General features: G+C 32.8%; 1 protein-coding gene and 1 pseudogene across 1 annotated transcript; both read right to left on the bottom strand.

The window, feature by feature from the left end:
* Positions 1 to 8,758: 8,758 nt before the first annotated feature.
* On the bottom strand, positions 8,759 to 9,702 carry LOC124975030 (olfactory receptor 8K5-like; annotated as a pseudogene).
* Positions 9,703 to 18,456: 8,754 nt separating this feature from the next.
* LOC124975066 (olfactory receptor 8K3-like) lies at positions 18,457 to 19,395 on the bottom strand. Its single transcript, XM_047537946.1, has one exon. The coding sequence runs from the start codon at positions 19,393 to 19,395 to the stop codon at positions 18,457 to 18,459; it is 939 nt and encodes a 312-aa protein (XP_047393902.1).
* Positions 19,396 to 22,684: the final 3,289 nt, after the last annotated feature.

The raw sequence follows: 22,684 nt of genomic DNA, 5'->3' as shown, positions 1-22,684 counted from the left end.
GACAGAGAGACAGAGAGACAGAGATTGACAGAGGGAGACATCTAATTCCTTCTTCTTTAGAAAAAATATCTTAAGGTTTTACTTATTTGTTGTTTCTTGTGTTTATTATAAATTGCTTAAATTTACTCTTAATTATGTACCTGGAATTATCTTCCATTAGATACTTTAACAATATTTGATAACTTTGAGGACATATCATTATTAATTGACACAAATTTTTAGTAAAGAGTAAGAAATCATGGAGAAAGCATGAAACCTTTAAGTGTGAACATTTAAAATATTTTTCTTCATGTAAGTTTATTTTGTAAAAGTAATTTCTCTATTTGAATTATGTTGTATTTGATATGCTAGTCAGAAGTTTTTATGTGATAGAATCATAGGTTTATTAAGAAAATTGCAAGTAATTAAATTAAATTGTACATCACCTCATTTAATTGTTTCCAATATAACCTTCAATTTTGTTAAGGATAACCATAACCAGAATAAGAAATAAAATTTAATTTCAAATTTCTAATGGGAAACTCCATATACTTAATTCTGCTTGGAAATGAAAACTACTTATATAAACCTTCCTTGAGAAAATGTTATTTAATTGGTAAAGGATGAGGTTATCTAATTTACAAGGCTTTCTACAATGGTGAAAATGTATTATAACTGGTTCTGCAGGAAACACTGGTCATTAGTTACATATGCTTACTGAGAACTTGAACAGGGGTTATCAATCATGGGAAAATAGGTTTTGTGTAATTTTAGTTAATTTAAGTTTCTGTTTAATATTCACAAGTGGTTATTATACTGGACAGATCAGCTATGGTAGACAAATAGGACCAATTTGAATGTCAAGGTTTAACATATGTTGAAGGGACTTGTATTTTGGTAAATAAACTAATAGTCTAGGGGAAGTCATTAAAACACATAGGCTGAAATTGAATGTGAAAATTTTAAACCACCAATTTTCATTTCCATTTAATTAAAAATTCAAATAAAATAATGTATTCTACTGTGGGCTTATTTATTGTTATACAATAGAAGACATTGAATAAAAAGTTTTGAATAACTGAACTTTCACAGAAACTGACTTGAGAAATATAATGGTCATAAATATTTATCATTTTTAAAAAAATTCAAATCATTTAATGGATTTAATGTCTATCTTTAATGTCTGCCTACACATTCCAGTTCTGTAATGATGGGTTATCTGATTGGAAAACTTCACAAATTCTCATTGAATTAAGACCACATATTATTAAAATTGCTACAAATAATGTTACATTTAATTTTGGAAATTAAAATAAACCATATTTTCTATTGTTGTCTGTGTTTTAGAGCCTCAGTTAGCTACTGATATCATAGAAAAACTCAGGTACTTAAAACTAGTGAATTTTTTTCAAAGAATTAGAGAAGTTTACAATTTCTTGTTCATGTTTGGCAATGCAGACACAATCAGTATGCAGGAAGCCTTAGTTTTAAAATCTAAAGCAATTTTCATCTTTCTACTGAAGAATATACAAAATCTATTGCAAAATGTACATGGCAAAAGCAGCTACTTTATTGCAGATTACATTATTGCACATGGAAATATGTTGATATTAAGCGATTGTGATTTTCATTTCTGTGATATAAGTAAAATTCTGTAAATTGTCCTTCCATACAGAATAGCCATATTCACTATTGTAATGCTAATAATAAATAATACTGATAATGTATTTAATGTAAGTAAACTGATTTATAGAATATTACTCTGATTCAGTGCTATCTCTGCTTTTCCATTACTTTATTTTTGACTTCTGTACTAATATTACAATATATTAAATACTCTAATATGTCTTGATACTTTGGAGTTGTTATTTTCCTTCCAACTTCTTTCCAATGGTTTCAGCTATTTATTTATTTATTTATTTATTTATTTTTTGCACGAAGAACAAATCCAGTTTAACCAATGAGACACATCCTGAGACCTTTTTATTTTGATTTTGATACAGGGGATAGGGTCTCTCCAAGTTGCTTAGGGCCTTGTTAAGATGCTGATGCTAGCCTTTAACCTGGGATGCTCTGGCCTCGTCTCCCAAAGGGCTGGGATTACAGGCGTGTGCCACTGCACGTCGCTAGCTATTCTTAATGCCTTATATTTTCATTCCTTTCATTGTGTATGCAGTTAATCTTACTGAATGTTTTTCTTTTGAAACATATTTGTGTAACTGGAACACATATCACCCTTCACTTAGACATCTGGTTTAGCTCTCTGGTCCTTTAATACCAAAAATATTTTATAGGAAGAATATGCCACACATTTGTCTTTTCTAATTTCAAATTTGTCATATTGGTACGAATCATCAAAGCTTTGAAGGTTTCCTTTTCCCCACAAAAGACTTTCTACCTAGGCAAGTTTGATCCAATGACCTATCTCACAATAGGCAAATACTCGTAGGGGTAAAATAATAGAACATTCACTAGTGTTTTCCAAAATTGTATGTATGTTTATAATAGTTTATGTAAAAGCAATTGTTTTGATCTATCAGGGATGATTTAAGATAGGACTTCAAGATATTATTTAGCATGTTGAGGTTTGAATTTGGATCATTGTCTCAGGTAAGCTGTGTGGCATGTGGACACACACACAGTCACACACGTGTGTATGGATATATTCACTATAGTTTTTGTTGAATGCTTCCCAAGGTCTTTGTGTTAAAGGCTTATGTCTCCAGCTTGGTGATATTGGGAGGTAGTGGAATCATTCGGAGGTGGGGCCTGGTGGGAGGACCTTAGGTTACTGGGGGCATGACTTTGATGGGAGTGAAAATCCTTCTTTATTCTTCCTCTTGCTCTTTGCTTCCAGGCCACAGGGTGACGTGGTGAGCAATTTCCTCTGTCATGTTCTCCTGCCATTGCCATCCAGCTCCACCATCAGGGAGCCAAACAATGGGGAACCAATCAATGGGACTATCTCATCTTGAACTGGGATCTCTAAACATATGAACTCAAATATATGTCTTATCTTTATAGGTTGATTATTTCAGGTGTCTCATTATAGTAATGGAAAACAGTCTAACACAATGATACATGAATACATGAAAGAAAAATTTCCTAGAAAAAAGATTATGCAATATTCTGTATTAAAACATCCATTAACTGAGTATATTTCTGCAGGATACATAGTAATAGGTGAATGTAAGGCAATATATTATGACTTGTATTATTTCTTCCAGGAAATCGGTGGTAAATCTTTTATTTATCTGCTTGCAATTATCTTTTTTATCTGACTGTTTTAGAATTTCTCTTTATCATTGATTTCCGATATTTTATTGTGTTTTGATTTGGGAGTGGTTTGATTCTATTTATTATGCTTGGAGTAGTCTTGGGTTCTATTTTAAATGTTTGTTAGTTAGAGTCATAAGTTTTTGCTTTTTCTTATGTTTAGGATGTGTGATTGGTTGGATGCTGAATATTTAAATTAATGAGTACTGCACTTTTTTCTCCTTTGAAAGAATGTTATATATTTAAAACTAATCAATTGGGTCCTTTTGAGATTTGTTTTCAAGGCAGATATGTAACAGGCTAAAGTAGATTTTAAGTCTAATGTCTCTACTGCATGATCAAATATGGAACAAGTACTGACTCTAAACTCTGGCTTTTGGAACTCTAATGCCATCCAGTCCTGTCTGATCTCTTTGTCTTGTTTGGGTTACAATTCCCTCATCCATTATTTAATATCCAGTGGATTTTCACTGTAGGAATGAAAAAAATTATCATTCAGGCCCTATTCTAAAGGACCTGTAAAGGAGGAAAGAATGAATAAAAATAAAAATTGTAAGACATTGCAAGTTTCTATATATCAGAGTGTTTCATTCTCCATAGTTACTTTAAATGTATATACATTAAACTTAAAGATTTAAAGTTAAAGATTCGTTGAAGAGGTTTCTTCCAGTGTGTGTTTTTGATGCCTTATCTAGTATGAGTTGGCTGTATTTATGTGAGTTATCTGTGGCTTATATTCTGTTCCATTGGTCTTTTAGCCTATATTAGTGCCAATACCATGCTGTTTTGTTACTATAGCTCTGTAGTATAATTTAAAATCTGGTATTGTGTTGCCTCGTTTTTCATATTTCTTGCTGAGGGTCGTTTTAGTTATTCTGGGTCTCTTATTTTTCCAAATGAATTTCATGACTGCATTTTTTTATTTCTATGAAGAATGTCATTGGAATTTTGGTGGGAATTGCATTGAATTTGGATAGTACTTTTGATAGTATGGCCATTTTGATAATATTGATTCTGCCTACGCAAGAACACTGGGTCTTTCCTTCTTCTAAGATCTTCCCCAATTTCTTTCTTTAGTGTTCTGTACTTTTCATTGTGTATATCCTTCACTTCTTTTGTTAGATTAATTTCTAAGTGTGTGTGTGTGTGTGTGTGTGTGTGTGTGTGTGTGTGTTTGCAGTGTTGGGAATTGAATCCACAGCCTTGTGCTTGTAAGGTAAGCACTTTACCAACTGAGCTATCTCCACAGTCTGTTTTTTTGTTTTTTTGTTTTTTTGAGGCTATTGTGAATGGGATGGTTTTTCTAATTTCTCTCTCAACTGATTCATCATTGGAGTATATGAATGCAATTGATTACAAGTGTTAATTATGTGTCCTTCTACTTTGCTGAATTTTTTTTTATGAGTTTTAGAAGTTTACTTGGGGTTTGGGAATGGGTAATATACATCTCCAATTTAGGCTGCCTCAAAATAATCTAATTGTTTACACTATTGTTTTAGGTTTACAAAATACAATCTAAAAAAGATTGAGTATTTATATACATATATACATACATATATATATATATATATATATATATATATACACACACACATGTGGAAAGTGTGGGTATAAAAGAGTTTTAAAAATGTTACAGAAATAATTAGTCTTTTGATGCAGATTTTAATAAGTATTCCCATTAGAAAATATGTAAGGTTCTATGGCATTAATAATGCAAAAGCTAAAGAGGTAAAGGAAATAATTAAAGGAATATTTGGGAATGAATCACATTTATTCTAAGTAAAAATAAATTTCATTTAACTGAATATGAGGGTACAATTTATGTGTGTATGCACTATAATCTGTTTTGATTTGGAAACAAAATATAATTATATGTATTAGAGTATTAAAAAATATAATATTTGCTTATTAAAATTCTCTCTGATCTCTCCATCCTTGAACGTGAGATATTTTAATTTAATACTATTATTATATTGCTCTCCCATTTCTCTTTTCATTCTGCTAATATTTGCTTTATATATTTAGGTTCCCAATGCTTAATGCATATATATTCAAAATAGTTATACCTTCTTGATTATATTATTCCTCCCTCAGTATGTAATAACATTTTGTTGCTGCTTGTGACTATTTTTGGCTTATAGTCTGTTTTGTCAGATAAGCCAAGCACTGCATAACATTTCAGTCACATATACACATATGGTGGTCCCATAGGATTATAAACATGTGAAGGCTTTCTTTATTTAGTGAAGTCAGACCCTTCATAATGTCATTGCACAACACCTTACTCACATCTCTGTGGAAAAGTTTGTGTAAACGAAGCCATTTAGTTAAGTTCAGATGTACAATTTTCACCTTCGTGTTATAATTCCTTAAAATATGCAGTACCATTACTTGTTCAGGAGTTTTGTAGCCTAGGAGCAATGGGCCATGTATGTGGCTGAGTATGTAGTATGCTTTACCATCTAGGTGTGTGTAAATATGCCATGTTCACATGATGATGGAATCTCCCATGAAACATTTCTCCGTTTATTGTTTTATCTTTAAGCAATGCCTAACTCTATAAGTGGGAAAGGACTTAAAGGATGCAAACACTGACTCTCACTTAGGCATTCAATTTTCTCTTAGCTACCTTAAACTTTGAGTCAAATTTCTACTCAGTTTTTAACATAGGCATGCTAATAATATAAGGAATGTCAAAACTGGGCCCAAATTTACTTAATGTCTCCCATTCCTTTTCAAGACTAAAGACACCAAGAGAAGAGAACTAAGATTATTATTATTATTATTATTATTATTTTCCAGATCTAGAAACTGAGGCTGCCCACCTAAGTTGGAGTAATCATTTCAAGACCAGATGAACCCACTCAAGCAATAACTAGTTCCTCAGAGCTGGTTGGAACTGGAAGAACCACACTTGAGAAAATTATTATTTTTGACCAAGACAGACGACTATGCACAGTTCTCGCCCCTCATTTCTGACTATTCCATATATAACCTGGTAGCTCTCGTCACTATCCTGAAGACAGAGCTTAGGACACTGGGGTCCTGTTACTTCCCAGTGTGGTCACACTGAATAATGAATTCCTTTCCTATCTTAACACTATGTGTCCCTTTTTGGACTCTCCAGGTGGCAGGAGTCCAAAGCTAGTCTGTTGGGATCTTCAGTCAGGCCTCAGAATCATGCCTCTGGCTAAGAACTCTAATAACATAAGCATTTCTACTTCTGCTCTTTTTTATTTTTATTTATTTATTTTTTTATTTGCAGGGAATATTTTTTCTCTCTCCCTCCACTTCTAGTCTGTGTGTATCCTTGAAAACGAAGTGAGGTTCTTGGTCTCTTAATCACTCTTGCTTTTTAATGGATAAATGTTTAATAATCAGTTGTATTAATTGTTTTCTGGTTATTTTGTGGAAACTTTGTTCCTTTCTTTCTCTCTTGCTATTTTCCTTTGTTGTTTGATGGCATTGTGTAGTGGTGCTCTGATTTCTATCACTTGATTCCTTAGATGTCTAATAGAAGTTTTTGCTTTGTGGTTACCATAGTACTTACATTAAACATGTCTCTATTTAGTCTCTATTTAGTTGACAACAACCTAAGTTTTCTCACATATAAAAAGTTCTGCATTTTCACTCATCTTCCAATGCACTCATTTTATGTTTTTGATGTCACAGTTAGCATCTTTTCATGTTATACATTCAGCAAAGTTTAATGTATTTATACTTATTTTTAAGTTTTCTCTTTTAACCTTAAGCCTCAGTTTTGAGTAATGTAATGATGTAGGTTATATAACTTGTACATCACCATTACTGTGTAAAAACTTTCCAAGTTTAATTATATGTTTGACCTAACCAGTAATTTTTACACATTTATATGTTCTCATGTTATTGATTTGGAGCATTTCATTTCAGCTTGAATATTTCCCGTTATAATTTTCTGTATATCAGTTCTAGCAGTGATGAATTTCCTCAGAATTTTTGATGGGGAAAGTTTTATTTCTTTCTCATTTATAATTAATTAATTAGTTAATTGGCATAATAACATTCTTTTATAAAATAAAAAGTAATGGGCGTTTTAACAATATTTAGTTCTTCAAGTTCATGAACATAGGATATATTTCCGTTTGTTCATGCCATTTTCAATTTCTTTCATCAATGTTTTATATTTTTCAGTGTACATATATTTCGCTTCCTTGGTTGAGTTTACTCATAAATAGTTATTATGCATCATATATAGGACTTTTAAAGAAAATCATGTTCAATTAGTTAATTGATAGTTTATACAAGCATTTTTTATTTTTATTTGTGAATTTATTAAGGCAAAATTTTTACCTGATGCACAAAAACAGAGAATGTGGATATTAAGGAGGTGTCATTTGAAGTTTTTGTACACATACACATTGCATAATATTTAAATTAGATTCAACAAATCTGTCTTCTCATTTATTATTTCTTTATGGAGAAAACATTCAAACCCTTTCCTCCAAGCTTGATGAATTATATATCACATTATTGTTAAGTATATGTGAAATTCTTGACTTTCAACTTCATAAATTTGTTTATCAGCTCTAATAATTTCTTTGTGTGTGTTTATAAAAATATTTGTAGATTTTTAGTTATAAGATCATGGAATCTGCAAAGAGATAAACTTTCACTCTTTCCTTCCCTTCATTCCCTTTTTCCCTTCCTTTTTAGGTACTATACATTCCTTTTTATCACATAATTCCTTTGGCTAAGATTTCTTATTTATGACCTGAGAGGAAAAGCTTTCAAATCTTTTCCAAGAGTTTGATGTTAGCTATGGGTTTTCCCTAATTAATGAAGGGCAGCATTACCAGAAAAGGTATTTTTTTGACTATTCCTTTCCCTTCAACACTTCAAATATATTATTCCACTATCTCCTTGACTGGCATATTTTTGATGAGAAATGGACAATAGACTTATTGACCTCCCTGGATATTTTTAACAGTTATTTTTCCTGATGTTTTCAGAATTCTTCATCTTCTATGTCTGATTGTTTGATTTTAATTGGTCTTTTTGAACTTCTTCTTGTATTGAATTTAGTTGGAGACTTCTGAGTTCCCTGAACCTGTATTTCAGACCAGACAGGTCTAACAGACATATATAGAACTTTCCATCTCTGAGAAGCACAATGTATATTCTTTCCTACTGCAGAGAACAGATTCCAGATTAGATCATCTGATAGGACACAAAAATCTCTTAACGTGTTTAAATTAAATTAATAGATTTAGGAGTTGAATTTTTAAAGAAATAAACAAAATTGACAAACACTTAAATTGACTAAGAAAAAAATGATTCAAATTAGTTGAAGTGGAGATACTATAACTATATGAGATGATGATCATCTTAATGGCAATGAATATATTAATCACTTCATTATGTATAGTTATAAAAATCATGTTATGTATCTTTGATACATTAAAGGAATATTATAAATCACATTTCCTTCATCATAGTTTATTTTGACACGAGTCCATAATGAACATTAAACATGATGCTTGTGTTGATTTTTAAAGACCTTGTGGAAGGCATTTTTTTACCTCTTTGTTCCCAATGCATCAAGGGATTATGCATGGGGATTGCTAAAGTGTAAAATACAGAGGCCAGTTTATCAGTTTCATAGGAGTGAGTGGATTTAGGCTGCACATACATAAAAAGTAGAGACCCATATTATAACACCACCCCTGTCAGATGAGACCCACAGGTGGAGAAAGTCTTTTTCCTGCCTTCTGCAGAATGCACTTGACATATGGCAAGCAGAATCAGAATATAGGATACCAGGATTACCAGGAGGGAGGAGATCAAATTAAATGCCAAAAATAGTATGATCAACAACTGTATTTCCTGTGCATCTGAGCAAAGCATAGGTAACAAGGGAACAACATCACAGTAGAAATGACTGATGACCTTAGGGCCACAGAAGGTTGCTGTGAAATACTTAATAGGGAACAAGAGAGTCTGAAAGGTGCTGTAGAGGTATGGAATACCCACCAGCACATGGCAGAGTCTCTGAGACATGATGACATTGTAAAGCAGAGGGTTGCAGATGGCCACATAGTGGTCACAGACCATGACAGAAAAAATGGAAAGTTCACTGTTGATGAAAATAATAAAGCAAGCCATCTGGGTGGCACATGCATAAAAGGAAATGGTATTTTGTTCCACAACAAAATTTACCAGCATCTTGGGACAAATGACAATGGAATTGCCAAGGTCAATGAAAGTCAGATGTTTGATTAAATAAAATAAAATACATAGATGTGTGCAGGTGTAACCCACCTTGGTCAGAATGAGCATGCCCATGTTACCCACCACTGTAACTGTGTCGATGATGAGGAAGACCCCAAAGAGGGGAAGCTGCAGCTCAGGCCACCTTGTGACTCCCATCAGAATAAATTCCGTTGGCACTGTAAGCTTCTGTTTTGCCATTAATTCCAGTTCTGTTTTCTGGAAAAAAAAAAAGGTGGGGATGTTGTCATAAGGTTTTATATCATGTTGCTGAAAAACGTATATAATATTTGTGAATCAGTGGTAAATTTTCTTCATAATAGTTCATTGACAAATTACTGCTGCATCTCATTTTGAAACTAAAATAAAGGATGGAAGATTCTACTGATTCAATTTTAACCTATCAGGGATTTTTATGAAAGACATACACTGATATAATATAAAGTCTAAATAATACCAGCATTATTTTGAACATATGCATTGATAGCAAATCCATATAGATATTAATATAGAAATAGTAGATTGCTTCAATTACACAAAAACAGTTCAGTTTTTCTTTTGTGCACTTCTACTTTTTTCAGAGATTTCTTGTGGAATATTTATTTATTTATTCATTCATTTATTTATTTATTTATTGTTAGTATTGGGGGTGGAATTCAGTTGTGCTTCCTTCTTTTTAATTTTATTTTGAGGTAGGGTCTCACCAGGTTTCCAAAACTTCCTCAAATATTTTTAATCCTACTGCTACAGCCAGCTTGAGTCACTGAGATTACAGTTGTGCACCACTGCCACCTGACTAGGATTTTGATACTGTCACAGAGGCAGGCAAAGATAAAGAAGTTAATGAATCTGAAGTTTTAGAGTCCCTTATTTGCACTAGTAGTTCATGACTACTAGCATTTTACTAGTGCTTAAAAATGCACTCACTAAATCCCATATCTTTGTAAAAGATGCAAATATAATGTATGTTGAACATGATTGGTTACCTTCTTTTGTATGCCGATTTCCACTCCATCACCCTCAAGTAATATAGGATCACGTGGGTGGATCTACAAGCATTTGTGGGGTTCATATAAGAGTACCTAATTGATAATACATTTTGATGCTTATTGCATATACAATATATAATGTATAATAATAATTACATATTATGTATAATAAATAATAATATACACATATTAGATATAGTTCAAAATCAATGGAATTTATCATTGAATTTCTCTTCTGGCATAACTATGTGCTCTAAGAACACTCCTACACTGTAGGTTGAAGTTTGTCTGAAATATCATAAATAAAATATATTTTGTATTAAAAGTTCATAAGATTTATAAAATTACTTGAAATTTTAAAAATTATTTTTTTCATCTTTTATATTCATTCTTATGTCTCAATTTACATATATAATTTTGTTTTTTCTTTGTTAAAATACCCCTCCATTGTATAAGCTCTAGACATAAAGATATGGAACAAATTCTGCTGAAACATGCCAATATTTCAAATAATCAGACATTTTGATTATTTAAATTTATGTACTTTTTATATAATTTCCACTAAAATACAACAAGGTAGAAATGATTGGATATGTATGAATTTGCACAAGAATTATTTGAGCATTTATTTTATCACATCTTACTGTCACTTTATTTCTGTGATACCTACTCCCTTGCCATTTATAAATCTATGCAGGCAGTCAGAACAACAAAGTGGACCTGCATTGATCGAGGGTGGGGAGGTTGCTTTGCCTAAGACACCTTCACACTCACCCTCTCCTCAATGAACAACTGTATTTCATAAGCATGATTTTCAATTAGAATAGTGTTCAGAATTTAAAATAGTCAAAAAACATTTGGGATAGAATTATCATTATATGATAGCCTGAATTATTATCAGTGTTAGTGTGAAGGACTACCAGGTAGAAAACTCTGGAAGACAAGAGACAGTCCCACAGTTTGGAGCCTATGGATCCTGGAGGTACTTCGTGCCAGTGAGTGACAGTTCTAGGAATCTAAGTTCTCTGTGTGCCAGTTCTGCCTTTCTGATACAGGGCAGGGGGCAAAGGAAAGAGCAAAATTGATGATTGATGAGTCAATTCCATCCTTTTTACCTATACGAAGTCACCCAATGCTTCTCTATTCATTTAAATTTTCCCTTTCTATTCCATTCCTCTCCCACAAATTATACACTTTGCAGACTCCTGTGCCTAAATCATGTGAGAGATTCAGAACAATGCCTTGATTTTCCCACTGATAGTCTGGGACACTCTACCCATTCCCCAAAGAGAAATGCAGAGACAACTCAAGGAAAGGAGAAAAGCAACATAAATGATCTGTACATTCTCATGAAGATCAAAAACATTTTAAAGATATTCATAACAATGGAAAATATTTTGAAATTGACTTTCTACCAGTAAAATGAACATGTCCAAAGTCATGATGAAATTTTAGATGACATTAAAGCTACAATGTAAGTTTTTTTATTTTAAATCCTTACTCAGATAAAGTATACAGCAGACATGAGGCTAAAAATATATCCCTTACCCCATACTTGTGCATTAAATGCAACTATTCTCATATTCAAATATATGACTCATTGCCTGAAGTCATATATTTGATGTCTAGACTATTTGGAATTAGAGCCTCATACTACATGAATAACATATATGACTTTTCTTTCAGAAGGCAAACCTGTAATGATCATGATACCATAATGGCATATTGCCAGAGAAAAGGTTTCACTTCCTTTGGATAATGTCCAGTACCAATTTATCAAACATAAAATCTGCTATGACTTTCATTTGTAGAAGAACTGAGAGGAATTTTCATGAAATTGGAAATGAATCTAAATTGCATAAGTTGAAGTCTTTAAAAATACACTTCATTTGTGCCTACTGCCTGACCTGACACCTAAATCAAGATAAAGAAAATTTTTAACACCAAGGAAAAAAATTTCCTCATATTTTATGCTCTCCATGCCCAACACTGCCTCCAACCTAAGGAAATTTTCCTAATATCTTAATCCCTCCAAACATTTTGATCTTTTCCCCAAAATATTTTTTAACTCTTCTCAAATTTATACATGTAAAATCTCACAAAACTTACTACTGATTTGGCATCTTTAATTCAGTATATTGCTTTTGAAATTCATCCACAAGTTTGTTTTGCTACTAATGTACCATATTTCTGTAACTGTTCTCTTACTGATGAGTATTTGAGTTTTGGGTTATTAGGGAACTCTCCTACACAAGTATATTTGTTGATATGTGTAATAATGTTTATATTTATGAGTCTAAAAGTAGGATCACTGAATTTAGATTATGTTAAAGTCAATTTTAGAAGAAACCCTCAGTTTTGCAAACTTATTTGCATTACCAACAAATGTGAAGTATCAAGTTCTGATTTTCTCAGTGTTCTTGCAAATATTTGATAGAGGAAGTGTATTCTTGGATTTTAAACTTGAAATGGGAGATAATGCAAGGGAATATCTCATTGTGATTTGAATTTTTATTTGTCTTATAACTAACAACAAACAATGGTGATAGCCTTCCAGATACTTGTTCATTAATTTGTGGTCTTTTATGAAATTACTAAACTTTTGCCCATTTAACATTGTTTTGCTTTGTTTTTTGTTGTTTATTTTTTGTTTTTTTTTGCTCTTTAAATTTTTATATGCACTGTAATTAAAACTAGTTTTTTTCAGATTTTCTTCTAGAAGTCGTATTGTATTGACTTTCATTTTTGTTTCAACTTTCATTTTTGTTTCTTTGACACAGATCTCGCAGGGATGTAAAAGAGAAGTTTGTTTCTGCTAAAGGTGGCAGAAAGTTCTCCACCACCCCAAACTTTCACATGTGCAAAATAGATTTTGATGCAGGGCATAAATGGACTACAGGCCCCAGAAAGCTCACATAGCCTCAGCTAAGAGTCTAGGGTCACTGAACACTGCTAGAAGGGAGGAACAGAATGTAAAGTCAGCTTTTGTTTGCACAGAAAACCTTGTTCTAATTTTCCTGTATGTTCATATATCAAAAAATTTTGAATGTTATACTGGACATTATGATATGCTATGGAGATGTGGGTTGTAGTTTGTCTACTGTGCCAGGCTAGCTCAGATGCTGGTAAGGGTGCAGAGTCAAGATCCAGACTCCGGGAGTTGGGTGGAAGCAGGCTTGTGGCGAGTAGCCTGCAAACTCGTTTATTGCAGGAACAGCTATACATTTTGTAGGTTTCTTACCCAATCACAATGTGCCACGGGGAATCAGACTACCAGGTTCCCTTGGTAACACTGAGTCAACTTGGGGCAGTTATTTACTTTCCTAGGTAGGAGAAGCAAAAGGCTCCTCCCTGCAAGTTTACACGCTTGAGATGTTCACTGCTGCCAGCCAAGAACTAGGACTTCTCCCAACATTGGGTATTTTTATACATCCTTTTTATGAATGTCAATTTTATTTGATCATTTTATAATTTTTATTTGAGAAGGAAATTAACATGGTGTGCCTGAGATTGCAAACTCTCCTTAAGTAGCTCAGTGGCAGAGAAGTTGCCTTACATGCACAAAGACCTGTGTTCAGTCCCCAGTACTGCAAGAGATAAATAAATAATAACTAACTATGATTGTTAATGCAAATATCACTTGATATTTTCTTCTATTCTAGGCTTCTAGTACCTTCCTCCTATGTGATACATGTTCCAGGGGCAGGGAATTGGACATAATAATAATATAATAATATATATTACTTTTTTCTTTCTGTATCCTGTCTGGGATTCATTCTTAATTTTCCTGTGGCTGTGATTGTCACACACTTTGCCTTTTGGTTCTTTACAAGATATGGGTGCCATGTGAAATTTCTATCTAATGGTCTTGAGCAATAAGTTCCCTCAAAATGTAAGTTGTAAAACGGAAGTCATTCATTACCTTAGTGTCAAATCTTATTTAGAAGATGTAGAGTTTTGTTTTGGCAGACAGTTTATTTATTAGCATGTCAGTTTATACATACTTTGAGGATTAATGCTAAACTCTGTTAACATAGGGTTTAGTGACTGCTTTCCTCTGGGTGAATTCTTCAGTCTGCAGCAGTCTTGGGAATGTCCTAAGTTACTATTAAACTGCATCACTATCAGTTGCCAGAATGCAAATACATTCTAATCCTATGTGACCTGGTAATTTTCATCACAAAGATTCTGGAAATTTCTCTCTTCCTGATAATTCTTCCAAAATTTGCTTTATGAAATTACACTATAATGTGTATTTTAGTGGTCATCCAAAGTCTCAAAGAGACTCAGTACAGATTTCCTACTCTCTTCTCTGACCCCACTCCATTCTCAGCTTCAGGCACTTTAGTCTGGCTGGTTCTGACTTTGTGTCCTCATCCAAATACAATCGTTGATGTCTCTTTATGTCCTGTCACTAACCCATGTCAGGAACCAGTTAAGTACCCTTTCTCTCACAGATCATTGTCCCATGCACAAAGTCAGGTATCTGTGAACAAATGTTATATCTTTTTTCCAGTTTCCTGTTATTTTCCAAAGTAATTGTTAAAACCCAAGAATCTAGTTACTGACACTGACAAAATTTCTTAGGAAATACATACCACCAATTTCATAATTTCAGTATAATTTTGAGTATCCTTCTCATTTTTTCCTGTGTGATAATTCATTTTTCCAGTGATTTATAATGTACATTTTAAAATATGTTTCTTATTTTTATAATTAATGCCTGGATATTTTGATATAAGTGTTTATTCATTCTCCAGTATTGTTAAAATGAATCTTCATTTACGTGTGTTTTAATGAAATTTTTATTACTATTGTTTTATTGAAAAATTATAATTGCATTTTTATGGGGTACAGAAAGGTGAAACAAAGTGATAAAAATGATGACCATTCTTCTACTCTGTACTTCTGTGAATTCAAGTTCAACTTCTTTAGATAACAAGTTTAAGTAAGATCATGTGTTATTTGTCTTCTTGTGCCTGGCTTATTTCACTTAGCATATTATCCTTCAGATGTATTCATATTGCCCCAAATTACAGGAATTCCTGCTCTTAAAGTTCTATAGTATTCCCTCATGTTTATATACCACATTTTCTTTATTCATTCATGTACTGATAAACACAGCGGTTTCCATTGTTTGACTATTGTGAATAAAGCAGCAATCACCACAGTAGTAGAATGTCCCTTCCACATATTGATTCCAGTTCTTTGGATATATATGAAGTGGGTTACTGGGTCATATGATATATCTATCACTGATTTTTGGAGAAACCTCCTCACCATTTTTGATAATGGTTGTAATAATTTACATTTCTACCAACAATATATGAATTTCGTATTGTCCAAGTCCTTATAACATTTGTTACCTTTCATTTTTTGGGAATAACCATTGATAGGTATGAGTTACTCTCTCATTGCATTTCATAGTAATTGCTGATGCTGAGTATTTTTCATATATTATTGGCCATTTATGCCTTATTTGATTTATGCTTGTTCAGTTCCTTTGTCCAACTTTCTAAAATTTATTTTTATTTATTTATATTTATGAAAATAATATGTAATAGTGGGTTCCACTTTCTTACATCCAACTCAAGGAACATCAAATTAACTACACCAATGGTCAATCAATACCCAGAGTAACTAATGGTCTACTGTTTTGTCCTATATTGCTTACACAGATAATAAATCTTTTATTGAAAGTTTTTGAATATCATTATTTTCTGTATAGAATAGAATGAGTGACTTCTAATGATTGTGACTATGTGTACTACTTTAATTTTTTTGAGTATGTGTGCATATGGTGAGGACACAAACTCTTTTAATTCAAGTAAACAAAAAGTATTGACAACTTATCACCAACCTATATGATTGTATAAACTTTGCATATACTCTTATATATTTAAAATCATCCTGGATTACTTGCAATGCCTAATACAATGTACATGTCGCACCAATAATTTTATGTATGTTGTACTGTATCATTTTCTATTGGTGTTGTTTTTATTATTGTGCTGTTATTTTTATTATGTTTGTTTCATATTTGGCTGAATCATAGACTTTGAACTAAATGGGAATGATTATATGATATACTGTAGTCACCAGTGGTACTCATTACTCATCCTTTTGCCTTTTGTCCTCCTGACCTGACACCGGAAAAGTCAGATATTAGTTTCTGTCATTTCCAAGTGACAGTAGTGAAGCAAATTAAGAGACAGTGCTGAGTGATGGTTAAGAGAATATAAGGTGGAGAGAGATAAAATGACCTTGAAAGCTGGTTTTAATCCCTAATAGCTTAGTGAACTCTGGCAATTTTCTCACCCTACTCTCAGTCTCTATTTTAACCTCATGAAAAATGGAACTTTTAGTAGGACATACCTACTACTGTGAAGCTAATGTGAAGGTTAAATTAATTAAGACATGATTCATTACTATTACAGATTGTATTGACCTCCACTTTGGAAATTAATTTTAACTGCATCAACCATTTCAAAATATTATGCTCACATAACCAGGTACTACACACCTGTAAATGTTATTCCAAAAGAATATTTTATCGAATTTTATTGGCTACACAGAAAACTTTTATTTCATTACAGTGATGTAAACAAATATTCAAACTGATAAATTCAATAAAGTCCTAGAACTATTACACAAAATGAAAACAGGAAAAATGTATCTGGGGAAACATGGACAATGGTATGGAGCAACTCTGGATGGAAAAAACTTTATCCTCTCTTATGTACATAACCTTACTTTTATTGGAAATATCCTCAAGTGCCATCTATGTATGGGATGTTTTCTTGAGCTTCTTACAAGTGAAATGATCAAATGATGCAGAAAAATTGTGAATGTGCATGAAAATGTAGTGCATGAAGGATACTGATCCCCATAGAGAAATAGCAACCCAATGAAAGGGAAACAATACAGTATCATGTAATCATCTTTTCAATTCAAAATCTGAGAAAAACTGGAACTTTACATTAAAACAATGATAATTACTTTTGCTTTACAAGAATAAGAAAATATTACAATCCATGAAAACAAACAGTCATAAATCAAAGAGAAACAATCACTTTAGAAAAAAGTACCAACCCAAGGGCTTCCATGAATGACCAAAAAATATTTCCTTAATTGGTACATCCACTGATGCCAACCAAGTGGACTGATTGAAACAAATTCAGGTGCCTATGAGGACACACAGATTACTGGTAAACAAAATGTATCTATTTAATAGATTTATATGTGGAAATGAGAACTTCAATTACAGAATGGAATTGCAACATCCAGAATAGTTGCATTTGAGCAAATTCCTATGAATACTTGAACTCTTCCCAACAGGTAAACATCTTGCATCAGGTACAATTCCAAAATACCCCAGTAAAACTGGCAAAGACTGAAAAAAAGAGAAAGGAGTTATATGTATACCAACACATACACACAGGTGGAATTGCAACCCTGGATTTTATTAAGATGGGTAAGAAATGCACAGAAACTCTTGCCACTTCTCTCTGCACCTCCTACTGTCCAGTATGCCCACTCAGCCTGCTCACTTCCCTTGCTTGCTTTCTTCACAAGGAACATTCCATTGTGCTATAATGTTGACTTACATACTGACATATTATACATATTATGTATTCATTGACCTCTCTCAGGGAAGGTAAATATATGTTACCATTTCATTCATTCATTCATTCATTCATTCATTCATTCATTCATTTTTTAAGTACTGGGGATTGAATCAGGACTTCATGCATGATAGGAGAGTGCTCTACCACTGAGGTACATCCTCAGTCCTTTTACTGCTGTTTTTTAAAAGCAATCATTTTAGAGTAGGTAAAAGAATCTAGAATATATGACCACACATGGATATATGGTTGAATGCATTTGTTCTTGCCACTGACTCTGGATGCACACAGACTAAAATTTTATGTCCATAATCAAATTGATAAGAATCATATTGAGAATATTAGGAAACAATATTACATAAATTTTTCCACATCCTTTCTAGGGCACACTTTACATCTTTGTTCCTCAAGCTGTAGATCAAGGGATTCAACATGGGGATGATCAGAGTGTAAAATATGGAAGCCACTTTATCAGTGTCAAAGGAGTGACTGGACTTGGGCTGCACATACATAAATATCAAAGTCCCATAGAACACTATGACCACTGTCAGGTGGGATCCACAGGTGGATAAAGCTTTGTGCCTTCCTTCAGCAGAGTTCATCCTGAAAATGGCTACAATGATGAGTAGATAAAAAAACAGGAGTATCGCAAGAGATGAAACCAGATTAAACCCTGCTGAAATCAAAATGATTAACTCAATTTCATGTGTATTTGAGCACAGCAAAGATAACAAGGGGAGACTGTCACAGAAATGACTTATAATCTTGTTGCCACAAAAGGGTAAATCAAAAATTTTTATGGTGATTAGAAGAGAAACAAATATACTGTAGAGGTAAGGAATTGCAACCAACACTTGACATAGTCTTTGAGACATGATGACTGGGTAGAGCAGAGGGTTGCAGATGGCCACGTAGCGATCATAGGCCATTGCAGACAGAATAAAAAGTTCACAAATGATGAACACAAGAAAGAAAGTTAGCTGCATGGCACACAAAAAATAGGATATTGTATTCTCATCCACAACAAAATTTACTAACATTTTGGGGCCCACAACTGTAGAATAACCAAGATCTGTCACAGACAAGTGTCTCAGAAAAAAGTACATGGGTGTTTGCAGGCTCTGGTCTACCTTGGTGAGGATGATCATGCCCAAGTTGCCCAGCACAGTGACCACAAAGATGATGAGGAAGAGCCCAAACAGTGGAGCCTGCAGCTCAGGGTGCGATGTGATACCCATCAGAATGAATTCACTCACCAATGTGAGATTTTGCTTTTCCATCAAAGATTATCACAGAACCTATTTGGATACAGACATCAGCACAGTCAATAACTCCTCTAAATTATGACTTGGGAGATTTTTGGTATGTAAGCTTGTGTAAATAAGACATACCCTAACTCCCCAATTTATGATATTTGAAAATAAGCACATTTATAAATTGAAAATGTATCTACATGGTACTATAGATACACACAGACAGATTGGTGGTTCCGTTTGACCTGCTTTTATTTCCAATATCTAGGAATATATTCTAGGCATATTTCTTGTTCCACCTCTGTAGTGGTCTGCAATTGGTACCCAAAGGTTAGAGGGCAGTTGAACTGTAAAACATTTTACTATATCCAATATTTAGCCCAAAACATCATTAGGACTACTGTTGAGAAACCCCAATAATACAGATAGGTAGAAGAATGTAAATGGAGATATATGTATATATTTTAAAAGTTAACACAAAATTAAATTTTGAGTTTATTATATTATCCTCTCACTATTTTTTTGGTATAATGATTCCTTTTTACCCCATGCTTAATACATCAAATACACATATTTCAATAAATATTTGGAAAAATAAACAATCTTTGTGGCAATTTAGTTATTGACTATAAATTTGATTAAATTTCTTCAAATAATTTAAAGTGCAATTAGTGATTCTTTTGACTTGTTAATTGCTTTTCAAATTAGTGCATTATGGATATGTGTAAAGGTATACTATTTATAGTGCTGTATTTGTCAATTATATAATTTCTATCTCAGTGACATTTATGCATTATCTATGATAATATGAGATATTCAATTTGATGATATAAAATATTATCAAGCATGTATTGCAAAAATGCATAGAAACCTCTCCTCCAAGAGAGGCCTGTGAAAGCCTTTAGGCCCACAAGTTTTTCAGCTTCAATATGATTGATAGATATCACATAGGTGTCTTAATAAGAAAACATCACAGTGTGGATTATTTGACTTTACATGGAAGAACATGTCAGAATATATACAAGTATGCAGATAGCATTGATGCTGTATTTTATTTATATACCAATTAACAATTGGGCAAGTAACATAAGTTACCTAGAACTTATTATTCATTCACACATATATATTGGCACATATAAATATATCTATACAAATACATGTGTAAATACTTGTGCATATACATATGTATGTGCTTATATGTATATATGTATGTATATAGGTATATACACACACACACACACACACACACATACACATATATATATATATAATTTTTGAGAGGAAGGAATAGAAATTAAATGAGTCAATGTATAAATAATTCCAAAGAGATAAATGAAGGTAGAGAAAGAAATAGAAATTATACTGATTATAATGAAAGTTGCAGTAACAGAAATCTTGTAGTTAACTATAAGCAAAAATAATTCACTATTTTATCACCTTAAATATAGAGCTCATTAAATGTTACTTGAACTAAATCAATTAAAATATTGCCCAAGACCTCTTGCTATACTATCCATCCTTAATGAATACACCATTCCTATATCAGAAATCTGGGGGGCTGGGCACAAGGCCCAGAGGGAGAGTGCCTAGCATGCGTGTGGCCCTGGGTTTGATCGCCAGCACCACCACCCCTCCCTGCCCAAAATAAATAAATAAATAAATAAATCTGGGAATGTGTGTCAGATTACATTATTAGAAAAACCTGCAGTATGTACAACAAAATAACATATAAATCTAAGTTTTGCTTGCTTTTCTTTGTTTTTGTTTTGCAAGCAAGAAAAGTAAAAAAAAAAAATAGTAGATTGCACAAAGTGCTATTTCTTACTGATTGTGGAGTTCAATGAAATGAAAGAAACTACTTTTCCATATATTATTATCTCCCATGATTACTGATCACTGCTATTTTTAAAATTATACTCTAAAATATTCTATTTCCTTTTTGTCACATCGCTGTGCAAATTTCAGAGCATTCTGAGTATTGTCCCATTAAAATATAATGAATACTTAAAAAACTCCTCCCAGTTGTTTCACAGCTGAATGAGAGATAGACACTCCCTCTATACTATTCAAGATGTGAAGATAGAAGCAGATCCACATATCTACTTAAATAATCGTTAAATGCGACAATATTCTGAAAGTCTCACAAAAAAAAAACATAGAGTAATTAATAACTATTGGAAAGGATATCCAAATGAATCCCTTCAGGTTTATAAGCCTGACCTTAAAAAAATAAAGTAAAATAAAACACCCTAGCTATGTTTCAATTGGTCTCAGTTTTGGTCTCTGTCAGAGATAAAATTATTCAAATAAAACTTAAAGAGTTTTAAGTAGTACCATGATGATTTTTCAAGGATGCTTATGAGCATTTAGCTCATCACCTTCATGATAACATGAACATATTAATATAATAGAAAAGGAAAGGACTTATTTCTACTAAGGCACTACTCAATGGTGGAAATCACAGAGTTTAAAATGAACAATAATATTTTGCTATGGTTTTGACATCAAATTAAAGTTAAAATTTGCAAATGTTATTGAAAACTTGTAAATATCTCCAAAACATGGCATCAGGTGAAACATTTTGTGTTTTACCTGTAATGAAATCTCTATCTTGGCTCTGTCAAATGTTTCTCACATGGTCTATTGAGAAAATTTTATAGATGTTTTTTAACCTCTGAGACTTGAGAAGCCCTGAATAAATGACAAGCAATTTGCTGCTTATCCCTAAATGAGCTTACCGGAATTTCTAGAACTTGTTCCCTAATTGTCATAGACAATTTTATCCACAGGTGTATCAGTGAGGGTGTTTTGGAGAAACAGAACCCATGTGCATTGAGAGAGAAGTCTTAATGAGGAAATGGCTCACACAATTTTGGAGGATGAGAAATCCCATGAGTCACTGCCTGCAAGTTAGAGATACAGAAAAGCCTGTCTTGTTCCAGTCAAACCTATAACTTGGAAATAAGGAAGCCAATGCTAGCAGGTTCAGACTCAGACTAAAGTCATGAAAAGCTTTTGGGGTGGGAGGAAGGATAGCTGAGGGTAAGAGAAAATGGATGACCCAGCTCAAGCAGAGAGCAAGACGTTCCTTCCTCTGCCTGTTCGCTATACTCAGGGTCTCAGTGAGTTGAATTGATACCATTCCCTTTAGAGAGGGCTATCTACTTCAATCGTCTAACAATTCAAATGTTTATATCTTCTAGAAACAACCCCTCGCAGACACATCCAAACACAATTTTGTTCGCAACCTGGGCATTCATTAGCCAAGTTAACTCAATACATAAAATTAACCCTCACATCAATTTGACTCCCATAT

Source organism: Sciurus carolinensis, unplaced genomic scaffold (genome assembly GCF_902686445.1).
Source record: "Sciurus carolinensis unplaced genomic scaffold, mSciCar1.2, whole genome shotgun sequence".
In the NCBI taxonomy this organism is placed as follows: domain Eukaryota; kingdom Metazoa; phylum Chordata; class Mammalia; order Rodentia; family Sciuridae; genus Sciurus; species Sciurus carolinensis.
The sequence above is the reverse complement of the archived record's forward strand: the minus strand, read 5'-3'. Positions and strand labels throughout refer to the sequence as shown.